The sequence below is a fragment of the Delphinapterus leucas genome, chromosome 3 (genome assembly GCF_059928025.1).
Source record: "Delphinapterus leucas isolate spDelLeu-1000000601 "Yukka" chromosome 3, BTC_Dleu_Yukka2, whole genome shotgun sequence".
Lineage (NCBI taxonomy): Eukaryota > Metazoa > Chordata > Mammalia > Artiodactyla > Monodontidae > Delphinapterus > Delphinapterus leucas.
In genome coordinates, this window is record NC_143131.1 from 66,722,658 (window position 1) to 66,735,234 (window position 12,577).

Sequence of the window (12,577 nt, forward strand, 5' to 3'; positions counted from 1 at the left end):
GTCCGGCTGGCGCCTCTCGGTAGAAAACGAGAAGTCTGCGCCACTTTCCAGAATCTGCGTCCTGTTTAATTTGTGCGCAATTCAGAGATATCTAATTTGCACTGGAGTTTATTTCTTTTTATGTGAATGCCTTAGACAGAAGGAACAGGGACTACCAATCCCAGAAGCCTTTGCACGAGCCCCGCTCATGACGCAGGCGCCCTGGGCAAACCCGCAGGGCGGGCTTTGTGGCGCTGGGTCGGAGGACGGAGAGGTCAGGCGTGTGGTTCTACGAGCTGTCGAGTGGAGGCCTTTTGCGTACAGTTTGGAAAATTAGACCTCGGAGCCTTAACTCCTACTCACAAGAAGCACAGTAAATTGAAAAACGTTTAGTGAAGCAAGGTGACGTAGTATTTAAAAACCCATGCTTTAGTGAGAGACCCGGCCTTAAACCTCAAAGCTGCCGTCTTGTTTGTGGAATCTTGGGTGATTCATTTAATTGAGTCTTTAAACTTCAGTTTCTCCTGGAGAATGAAGTAGATATGAAAGTTTTCTGGGATGTTGGTTCATTCCACAACTAGTTTTTAAAATGTATTCTCTGTTCCCGGCACTGTTATAGGCACTTGAGGATACAACAGTTAACAAGAGAGTGAAGGTTTCTGCTCTTATAAAGTCTATATTCTAGGTACGAGTAGACAAAATATAAGTGTATTTAAAATAAAAAGATAGTTTTATATATGGATAAGGTGCTGTAGAGAAAATGCAATTGGTTAGGTGATAGTGACTTGGGGATGTAGGTGGTTACCTTGGGTAGGGTGGTGTTAGAATGTATCCCTGTGGCGATTACATTTGAGCTGAGATCCTAAAGAGAGGGAGCCATTCAGACAAGTGTATGGGTAAAGCCTTCCAAGAAGAGGGATTCTCCATAAGTAGAATGGGCTGGCGCTTCTCAAGGACTGAGGGATCAGGGAGGGGGGAACTGAGTGCTTGAAGAGTAATGTGGTGCTAGGTGAGGTTTGAGAGGTGCACAGGGTCATATGGAACCTGTAGACCATGGTCAAGACTTTGTTTACTCTTCCTGTGATTGAATGCCTTTGGAAAGTTTTCAGCAGGGGAGTAACAAGATAGGGTTTATATTTTTATAGTTTCACTCTGGCTGTTGTGAGGAGAAAAAAACTGTAAGAGATGAATCTGTGAAGCCAGTTGGGAGGGTGTTAACGCTACTTCAGTTGGGAGATGATACCCTTCTCAGTCCAAGGTGGTAAAAGTGGTTGGATTAGATTTACAGTTTGATGGTAGAGCCAACAGGATTTGCTCAGGACTGTAGGATGTGAGAGGGAAGTTAATTATAATTTGCGACCTGAGCAACTGAATGACTTGTGTTATTTACAGAGTGGGAAATACTGGGAGAGGAGCAGATTTAGAAAGGGATATTAAGGGTGCTGTTAAGGATGCGTTAATTTTGAGAAGTTTGTTAGACTTCCAGGTAGGGATGTGAGGTGGGCAGTTGGATATACGGGTATGGTGTTCAGGAGAGTCATCAGTGAATAGATAGCATTGAAAGCCATGGCTCTGAGTGAGATCGCTTAGGGGATGACTGTAGGTGGAACAGAGAGAGGTTGGAGGCCTGAGCCTTAGGCACACGGAAACTTAGTGGTATGAAGAGAAGCAGATGAAGCGAAATAGACTGAGAAGGAGTGGCCAATGCCGTACTCTAATCAAAGCCAAGTGAAGAAGGTGGAAGTGAGCAAGTGTGAAGGAAGGGTAAGATGAGGACTGAGAATTGGATTTGGATTTGGCAATGTGGAGGTTGTTGGTACCTTTGTCAAGAGGGCATCCCGTGGAGTGGTGAAGATGTAAGCTTGATTGGGTTGGAGTCAGAATATGGGAGAGAAGGAACTATAGACAGCAATTATGGACAGTTTTTGCAAGGAGTTTTTCTATAATGTGCAGAGAAAGGGGGCCATATCTGGAGAGGATTGTGGAGCCAGGATGGATTTAAGAGGGCACATTTTATGACATTTTTGTATACTGATGGGATTATTCCAGTAGAGAAGTAAAAAATAGATAATTCATAGAGAAAAGGGATGACTGCATGAGCAAGTCCTTGAGTAGACTAGAGGGGTGCCTAAGTGGAGGAATTTCTTTTTTTGGCTGCGCATGCGGCCTGTGTGATCTTAGTTACAGTCCAGGGATCGAACCTGCACCCCCTGCAGTGGAAGCGCAGAGTCTTAACCACTGGACCACCAGGGAAGTCCCTAAGTGGAGGAGTTGACCTGAGGAATAATAACAATTTATCTACAGTAATAGAGAAGGCAGAGTATAGGGGTACAACTGCAAGTAAATTGGAAGATCTGTTGATAAGAAGACGTGGAACTTTTCTTTTGACTACTCTTATCTCAATGAAATTAGCAGGGTCATCAGTGAAGAGAAGGAGTAGGGAAAAGAGGTTTGAGTAAAGGGGGTAAGATGTGAAATCACGTAGGATAACAGTGCTAGCATTAAATAGTATTTACTGTGTGCCGCATATTTTATGTGCCTTACATATATTAACTCATTTAATTCTCATAATTCTGAAAGGTAAATACTTTTATTACCTCTTTTACTGAGGGATAGTGTCTTAATCCAGTCACACTACTGTAACAGAATACCATAGACTGGATGGCTTATAAACAGCAGAAATTTATTTCTGACAGCTCTGAAGACTGGAAAGTCCAAGACAAAGGTGCTGGAAGATTTGGCGTATGGTGGGAGCCCGCTTCCCGGTTCATAGACTCTTTTGCAATAACCTCAAGTGGCAGAAGGTCCAAGGCAGCTCTGGGGTCGCTTTTATTTATATTCTGTTTTTTTGTTGTTGTGTGTTTTTTTCCAGTTTTATTGAGATATATTTGACATTTTGGACCCTCCTTATAGGAGTACTAATCCCATTCATGAGGGCTCCACCCTCATAACCTAATTTACTCCCAAAGGCCCCCCACCTACTAATGCTATCACATTGGGGATTAGGTCTCAACATGAATTTTGCCTTCTAATTTAGAAGTGTGGGAGGATAGATTGACAAGAAAATGTAGGATTGTTGAACAATTTTGAGGACCCATTTGAAACCGTAGTTACAAAGTTACATCAGCATGGTTTTGTGTATTGTTCAGATTCATTCAGTGTAGTGACTGAGTAGGTAGAGAGTTAGCTTTTAACACGCCTGGGAGTGGGATCTAGTTAGGTGAATGTGATGGAGGAAGGGCAAGGGAGTTGAGAGTATAAGGAATCTCTCTTTCCATGAGATTGAAGCTGGAGGAGTAAAGAGCTAGAGATAGGCAAAACAGTTCTGAAGGCCTGGCCCTACCAGATATGAGCAATTTCTACGAGGCTAAGTAAGATAGTGCAGCATTAGTACAGAAGTAGATAAATTGACTAATGAATAGAATAGAGAGCTCAGCAAAAGACTCCTATAGAATTAGTATAGAATATTATTAAATGACAGAATTAGATGTCAGATCAATGTGTAAAGGAAGGATTGTCAAACAGATGGAACTACACAAAAAGTGGTTACCCAAAGTAAATTGAATCACCATCTCAGGCTAAAAACAAAAATCAACTCCAGGCAGGTTGAGGACCTGTATGTCAGCAATATAATTTTTAAATTCTTCATAGAAAACAAAGGTGAATATCTCCATGAACTTAGGAAAGGAAAATATTTCTAAAGAAGAAGAAAAGAATGATACATTTGACCATATTAAGAACCTTTGTTCAACAAAAACACCTGAAAGAAAGCAAAAAAACAAGTTACAAACTGAGTTGATATTCACAGGAAGTGTTCATATAAAGTTGGGATGGTTTGTTGCTTGAAAGTTTAGTAAAACATCCTGTAAAATCATCTGGGCTGGGTGTTTTCTGTGTGGGAAGGTAATAAACCTCAGCTTAAATATCTTTAATTAAATCTCTCATTTAAACTAAATCTCTTAATTTACAGAACTATTTGAGAACTGATTTCTTCTTGAGTCAGACCTGGTAAGTCATTTTTTTTAAGTTTGTTTCATCTAAGTTTTCAAAATTGTTTCATAAAGCTGTTATGACATTCTCTTATGCATGAATATATGTATTTTTGTATATATGTATTTTATATATATTTGTTTTTGGAAGGTTTTTAACAGTGAATATATAGTACTATATATAGTATATAGTACTATACAGGTTATCTCTTTCATTTTGAGTGAACTTTGGTAATGTGTGCCTTTCAAGGAATTTGTCCATTTCATCTAAGTTGTCAAATTTATGGACATAAAGTTGTTTGTACTGTTCCTTTATAATCTTTTAAATATCTGTAGATTTATAGTGATGTCTCATCTTCCATTCCTGATATTGGTAAGTTGTATCTTCTTCTTCTTTTTTCTTGGTCAGTTAGAAGTTTTGTAATCTTATTGATGTACTCCAAGAACGAACTTTTGCTTTCACTGATTTTCTCTATTGTTTTTCTGTTTTCATTTTTATTGATTTCTGGTCTTCTTTATTATTTACTTTCTTCTGCTTGTTTTAGACTTAAATGGAAGCTTATGTCATTGATTTGCGGTCTTTGTTCTTTTTTAATATGTGTAGTATGACTATCCTTCTAAGTACTGCTTGAGCTGCATGCTGTGAGTTTTGATATGTTATATTTTAGTTTTAATTCATTTCAAAACATTTGCTAATTTCTCTTTTGATTTTCTTTTTGACCTATGGATTATTTAGAATTGTGTTATTTAATTTCCAAATATTTGGAGATTTTCTAAATATCTGTGTTATTTATTTCTAATTTAATTCCATTATGGTCTAAGAACATCCTTTTTTGATTGCAATATTTTTAAAATGTGTTGAGGTTTGCTTTATGGACCAGAATATAGTCACTCTTGGTGCATTCTCTATGTACACTTGAAAAGAAAGTATATTTTGCTGAGGAAGAATGTCCTATAAATGTTAATTAGCCCAAGGTGGTTGATAGTGCTGTTCAGGTCTTCTGTATCCTGTATTCGGGATGATAGTGACATTATGTGGAGAGAGTGGGGATCAGAGTTGGATGTTGGGTTATGTTTACTTTAGGTAGTGGGTTTAATTATTATATTATTATGTAAACCAACAAGTAAATAAAGCATGAACCAATGGTCAGAATGCATTATGAACCAAGGATTTTGATTACTATAGCTATGAAAATTTTTTTTAAAGGATTTAATTTTTGTTTTTGGAGCTTTGAATTTTTTACTTCGTGATAAAGAACTTATTATGTAATTTGGAGCCTGAAAGGAGACAGAATTTCCTTTGACCTTGGACCCTGAATTTTCTAAAAGGGTACCCAAACAAGAATCAGCTTGAGGAATTAGAGGAAAAGAAAGCTGCCATGGCTAAAGTGTAGTGAGCCAGCTGGAAAACAGAGGAAGGTGAAGTCCGAGAGGTGGGCAGGATCAGCTCACGTCCAACCTGTAGGCCAGGATAAGGAGTTTGGGTTTTATTCTGAGTGTGATGAGAAGCCACTGGAGGCTTCAGGTGAAAGAATGACAAGATCTGATCTGCATCTTAAAAATATCACTGTGCCTGCCATGGTAGGCCACCACAGAGGGACAAGAGAGGACTCGGGCTATCCAAGGAGGGGACTGTTGCAATAGAATAGGTGAGAGATCATAGATAAGTAGCATTGGAGGTGGAGAGATGTCATAAGGGTCAGGATATAATTTGGAGTTAGATCATGTTGGAAAGAGCAAAATCATTGACATCATCGTCATCACTATCACCACCACCACCACCGTCATGAACATCTAACAGATACTGAGTACTGTTTAGTGTCAGGCTTAGGATTTCACATGCAGAATTCCTTTTACCTTTAAACAACTCCTATGTGGTAAGTGCTGTTATTAGACCCATTTTACCATTTAAGTTGAGACTTAAAGAAGTTAACTTTCTTAACCAGAACACATTTGTTGGTTTCCAGATTGGTTATAAGACACAATTTTGATTTTTAAAGAGTTTAGAAAAATTTTTGATAAATGTAAAGTAAATGTGGTGCAAAATGGATGGGAAATAATTTTCTAGCCAGCAAAACACCAGGAAATCTAAGGGGTATAGTTGTTAAGATTAAAGTATTCTTAATATAAATTGCAACCCCATATCCATGGGTTACTAGAGATATGTGAAAACCGACAGACACTTTGTCACAAAAGATCCTGTTTGGTAGTTCTTAAAATGTTGGGGGAATGGGGGCAGGAAGGAGAACAAGTTTTTCCTAGTATTTCCTCCAAGTAGAAGGTGTTAAATTAGTTTAACTCCTTATTTCTCTGCCAGTCTACTCATTCCATGCCAGGTGAGATGAGGTTACATCTCTCTTCATGTGGTAAATTTAGAAAAGATAGTTTAGGCATGTTCAGTTCTTCCTTTTTTCCTTTTTGGAACCCAGCCTGCCATGGAGCACACATTTCCTCCTGTTTCTTCTGGGGCAGGCCTCTCTTCCCTATTGAGAGCCTAGTGCTGCTGTGATAGGCTGCCACGTCTGTCTTCTGCGGGGAGGGGTTCAGTTACAATCCATTTTGCTCCTGCGCTAAGCTTTGTCCTCCAACCTGGCCTTTCATAGTAATAAAGATGGTATTTGGGCCTCTGCTTGTCTTACTCCTTGTTTTATATCTCAGTTTAGCACTCAGGTGGGGCAGAAGAGTATTATTATTTGACTTCTCTCAGAGCCCACCAACTAAGAAGAAAGATTGATCTTCATAAATTAGATCAGTTGATGAGGAGACTTAGGTCAAGGGTGATGCTGTTTCTTTGTTCTGTATGGGCAAGAAGTTAGCTTTGGGGAAGAATGGCTAAGAGTTTTAACAATGTTGACAATTGATTCTGGAGCATTTGGAATGGTTAGAAGTTATTCCTAGTGTTTTAGCTATAAAAATGGAGGCATTAGTTGCTGTGGAAGTGTGACAAGATAAAATAACAGCTTTATGGGGCTTCCCTCGTGGCGCAGTAGTTGAGAGTCCGCCTGCCGATGCAGGGGACACGGGATCGTGCCCATGCGGCGGAGCCGCTAGGCCCGTGAGCCACGGCCGCTGAGCCTGCGCATCCGGAGCCTGTGCTCCGCAACGGGAGAGGCCGCAACAGTGAGAGGCCCGCGTACCGCAAAAAATAAAAATAAAAAAAATAACAGCTTTAAGTGGGGAAGAATAAGCAGTAAAAGTAAGACCAGTGCGTATACGCTCTGTATAACTACTATTGATAAATGTTGAGTGCTTCATTTTACCTGATTAAATTATTAAACAGAACTTTTCCTGTATCCAAAATTAATGAGATTTCTTATCCTCTCATTCTAGCTACTTTTTGATGTAGTTGTTGTTTCTTCTCATATACCTATTCTGTGGAACTAAAGAAATATGTGTATTGCCATATAATCTTACTAACGTTCAAGCCTGATCTTTAAAATCTTGTTATTTAATTAAACCTCTGTGTAGGATCTAAGGGGAATTGACAGTGCTGTTCTTTGATGCCCTTTGTGAAGTTCCTGGAAGAGAGTTATCATTTTAATATGCATGTTAAAAGTTATTCTCCAGGTGTTCTCTAACTTGGCTGAAAACCAAACAAAAGAAAATAGGCTTCTATTTCATCAGGGACCTTTGAATTATAAGAAATGAAAGATAATTTTTCTCACTAGGAAGGGAAAATAACTTTCTTCACTCAATGGAACATTAAGTTTTAGAATCTTATTCCCTGGAGAGGTTTAAGAACCTGTAGATGGGCCAAATCTGTGCTGTCTGAGTTCAGTGGGGACCAGTTGATGTTTGTGATGGAGAATGGCTGGTGTCACTCTTTCTGCCTTTTCATTCCATAGTAAAATGAAGTTTCACCAGGACTATTTGTAGATTATTTAAATGTAATAATATTATAATATATAAATATAAAACTTTTATGAAAGTAAATGTGTAAAATTTTGAGCATTTTCTGTTACTAAGATTTTTATTGTTTAAAGGACTTTAAATAAGGTTAAACAAGATTTTTTTCCATAAATTGAAAAAAAAAGAGAAAAAGAAGGAATGAGGAAGTGGAGGAAGAGAGGAAGAAAAGAAGTGAGGGGTTCTGGGTTTTTATAGCTACACAAAGGACAGAGGTAATTTTTCCACTGCTCTAAAACATTACTTTTTGATCTTGTTGGTTCTAGCAGTATTACTGATTATGAAGATAACCCAAATGAATGAACCTATAACCACTTCATATATAAGATCATTTTTTGTACTATGTGCCAATGAATTTTGAAATTTACTTATATAGGTTTTCAGTTAAAATTTCCAGGCTTATGTTAATTATGCAGCGGACAACATCTTGGATTTTACTGAGTAGTTGTACATAATGCTCTGAAGTATTAATTTTTGTCCAAAGAATCCATTTTGCTCTTTCTATAAACAGCTTAAAGTATAGGGCAACATCAAATAGCACATATTCTCAATGTGAGTTTTATTTTATGAATTAAAACTCTGATTCCTGTCTGTTGAGGTGAGGACTGTGCAGGTGCCTGTGAGAGCATTTTTGAGAGTAGCAGAGGCATTTTCTTCCCTAGGAAAGCTGCTTCAACTCTTCAAAGGAGATAGTTATGACTCATCTCTTATCTCTTTATCTATTATATACCTGCCTCTCTCCCCCTCATCTAATCAGCCGTTGCTTGGAGTGGAGGTGGGACTTCAGAGAAGTTTGCTAGGTGAAACGTCCCCAGAATGTTTACCCCAGCAATTACGTGTTCACGTCTCTGCATATCACTCGTTTGAGATCTTTTTTGGGGCGAAGACTAGGTCCTTTTTACCTTGTATACCTGGCATCTAGCATATGACAATCAATGTTTGCATAATGGACAGATTTATGAAACCTCAGACCTCCTGGTTCAGTTTAGCTTGAGAAACGAGAATGTAAAAGTGTGCCACTAATTTGGCACATTATCCACATTCCACGAAGTCAAAGGGGGATCTCAAGTAAGAAACATTAATATTTAAATCAAAAGCACTTGTGTTTCATTTGCTAACCTGATTCTAATCAACTCAAGTTGATTTGATGAAAATTGGTAGAAATCATGGCAGCAATTAGGCTCTGAACTTGATAAAGAGTCCGTATTAGTCTGGATTCTCCAGACAAAACCAATAGGAGATATATACATATATATGCACACATATGAATATGAATATATGATTTAATATAGGAGTTGGCTTTTGCAGTTATAGAGGCTGAGAAGACCCAACATCTATAGTCAGCAAGCTAGAGACCCAGGAGAGCCAATGTTGTATAGTTCCATTTGTAGTCTGAGTCAGACAGGAAAAGACTGATGTCCTTGCTACAAGACAGGTAGAGAAAGTGAAGTCTCCCTTACTCTGCCTTTTTGTTCTGTTTGGACCTTCAGTGGGTTGGATGAGGACCACTCACCTTGGAAAGGGCAATCTGTTTTGCTCAATCTACTGATTCAAAATGTTCATCTCATTCCGAAACACCCTGAGAGACACAACCAAGTATCTGGATACTTAACAGCCCAGTTAAGTTGACACACATTAACCGTCACAGAGTCATACCCCTGACAAGGAGCAAGAAGTACATACATAATATGGTATTTTGCTAATAAACTAATGTAATGTGGGTTTTGTCCATTTGCATTTTCAACCTACTGAATTTGATGGAATACTTGAATTAGTTGATTTTCTAGCTACAATTGCCTAAATATTCAGGCGCTAGGAGTCACAGCCATGTGGCATGAAGTGGGAGTTAATTATGTAACATTTTTGATAGGTTTATTCATTATTCTGTACACTTTATTTAGCACCAACTTGGACCAGCAGCGTCTTGGTGTACATCAGTTAATTAGACATGTTCCCTGCCCTCACGGAGCAGGCCTTCTGATGAGGAAACGCAATGCAAATAAGTAACAAGAAAATAAATGTCTTGGTACAAATTGTGATATATGTTATGATGAGAGCGAACAGAAGGCAGGGAGAGCTAGAGGGGTGTGAGGTGATCCCTACAGAAGGAACAATATGTGCAGAGTCATTGAGGTGCAAAAAAGCTTGGCATATGGAGGGTGTTGAGAAGCTGAGTGCAAGCCAGTGTGCTGGAGCATGGTGGAAGAAGGGTGGCCATAAATGAGGCGAGAGAGACCAGCAAGGGCCAGGTCATGCAGGCTTTGTAGGAGGTATATGGATTTGGATTTTGAATCAGCGTGCAAAGACCATTGTAATTGATTTGAACATTTGACTAATGCGATTTTCAGTCTGAGAGCATTTGGATGAATAGAGACTGTGGTCTGACAAACGCTAGATGCTCCTTGAAGTAAATATTAGAATTAAGATAGATCCATTTTTTTCCCATGCGAACTCAATTCTGTATAGTTATATATGATTATGGAAGATAGATTTTTGATATTCATATTTTCAGGTAACATTTCATTTAATAATATATAGTAAATCAGAAAATGAAGCAAATCCAAGTATTGTCAGTTGAAAAAAAGGCAGCATGGATGTACAACTTCCTGTTCTCTCATGGAAAATGTTGAGGGAATATTTTCCATGCACCTCTGTATTTTCTGTTTATCTTGTAAGTCACTAATTGCTCTTCGTTTTGGAATATCTTTAGGATGTTTGTATAGCGAACAGCCTTGAAAGGTAGAAATAATGTCTTTATCTCTAGCAGAGGGGCAGGTTTGTTTATAGCCTTGGAAACTCAGGGTTTTTCTCCTGAAATGAAACCCACCATGTATACAAGCATCCATCTGGGCCCGCCTATATTGCTTTATGGGCCAAGGGAACTAACACAAATAGACTGATGCTCATACTGCTTGTTCTGTGGCGAGTAGTAAATAAAGTCCTTTGTCTCTGACCCATGAGTCTTGTCTTCTGCTAGTATCCATGAAGCCATAACAGGCTAACCTGTTAGCTCCCAAGTTGGGAAAAACCTCAGACCATCAAAGTTTTGGACAGAGACCCCTTAGCTGTCTGAGCAGGCAGGTACAATGCCACACAGGTGATACCCTGTGCTTTGCAGTCTGCAAGCTATCATATTAGCATTTTTTTTGTCACTGATTTTCTCCTCCAGAGTCACAAGATGAGCTATTCTCAGACAATCACATCTTAAGTGTGACTTCTATTCTAAAATACATGTGTGAAACCTACTAACTACTAATTATTCTGCCTTAAATATTTTTAACCAAGTGGGGAAAAATTTCGACACCAGAAAGAATGCTATATTAAAATTTTAGAATCATCCAGTCATAAAATATATTAAAATGATACTTGATTTAAATAAAAAATGTTGTATATGTGTATGTGCCTGAAAATATAAAGGAAGCGTATTTTCAAGAAAGTTTGTTACATGATAAGCACTAAGGGACTAACACTGTGGTTTCTGAGTGTTCACAGAACCATTATTATCACAATACAGGATCACCATGGGCTTGGGCTCTCACCTCCTCCTGACCAGGCGTTTGAGGAGCAATGTGATCAGCTACTCCTTCTACTACCGTGGGAGACTATGAGGTATTGCTCGGGCAGCTGGAGATGTTCTGTGTTTGCACTGTCCAGTACAGCAGCCACTAGCCACATGTGGTTATTGAGCACTTGAAGTTTGGTTAGTCTGAATTGAGATGTGTATAAGTGTAGATTAAATCAATATACCAGATTTCAGACTTAAGGCAGAAAAGGAAGGTAAAATATCTCATTAATAATTTTAAAAATTACTTATGTTTGGAATAATATTTTAGATGTATCAGGTTAAATAAAATATATTATTAAAACTAATTTCACCTGCTTATTTTTAATTCTTTCAATGTGGCTACTAGAAAACTTTAAATTACATATGTACAATAGCTCTTATTTTATTTCTACTGAGCAATGTTTTAGATCTTTGCTACTCACAGAGCAGTCCTCAGGCAAGCAGCATCAGCATCATCCGGAAACTTGTTAGAAACAAAGAAGCTCATGCCCCACCCCAGACCTACTGAATCAGGATTTGCATTTTTAGAAAATGTCATGTGATTTGTATGCATGTTAAAATTTGAGTAGCAGAGAGTCCCTAAGACTAGGATTGCCAGATTTAGCAAATAAAAATACAAGATGTCCAGTGGAATTTAGTTTTCAGATAAACAACAAATAATTTCTTAGTATAGTATGTCCCAAGTACTGCATGGGGCATACTTAGTAATAAAATTATTTGTTTTTTTATCTGAAGTTCACATTTAACCAAGTGTCCCGAATTCTATTTGGCAACACTGCCTATGACAAAGCTCCTCCTGCCCAGACCTGTCTTGCTCCTTGAAATTCCATGGAATCAGGAAGAGGACAGAAAGGTAAAAGAAAAGGCAAAGGGTGGAAGTTGGGTGCAGTGAAAGAACAGAGAAGAAAGGAAATACATGCTGAGAAGTAGGAATAAGATGGGGCATGGACAGACCTTTTGTATTTTATAATTTTTATTAGCAATTTTCTTCCTTACTTCTGTTTTCTCCCACTTCTCCCAGTCATTGTGATTTAATCTCCTCATTTTCTATAGGGCTCCCTAGAGCCATGTTAGAAGATGGTATTTGTGCAAAGTGGACAGTGAGGAAGGTAGTATCTCATCAGGGTCAAGTCCCAAG

At 38.4% G+C, this 12,577-nt stretch overlaps 1 protein-coding gene and 1 long non-coding RNA gene across 2 annotated transcripts in view; both read left to right on the forward strand.

The window, feature by feature from the left end:
* The window catches only part of LOC111184682 (uncharacterized), a 334,205-nt gene that overhangs the window by 588 nt on the left and 321,040 nt on the right, over positions 1–12,577 (forward strand). Inside the window, 1 exon segment of the mRNA XM_089909095.1 lies at positions 1–19. Coding sequence (XP_089765221.1) covers positions 1–19 — 19 coding nt within the window.
* LOC149749585 (uncharacterized) lies at positions 203–11,478 on the forward strand. The gene is made up of 3 exons (XR_016392713.1): positions 203–381; positions 3,950–3,987; positions 11,389–11,478. It is a non-coding gene; the product is annotated as an uncharacterized LOC149749585 (long non-coding RNA).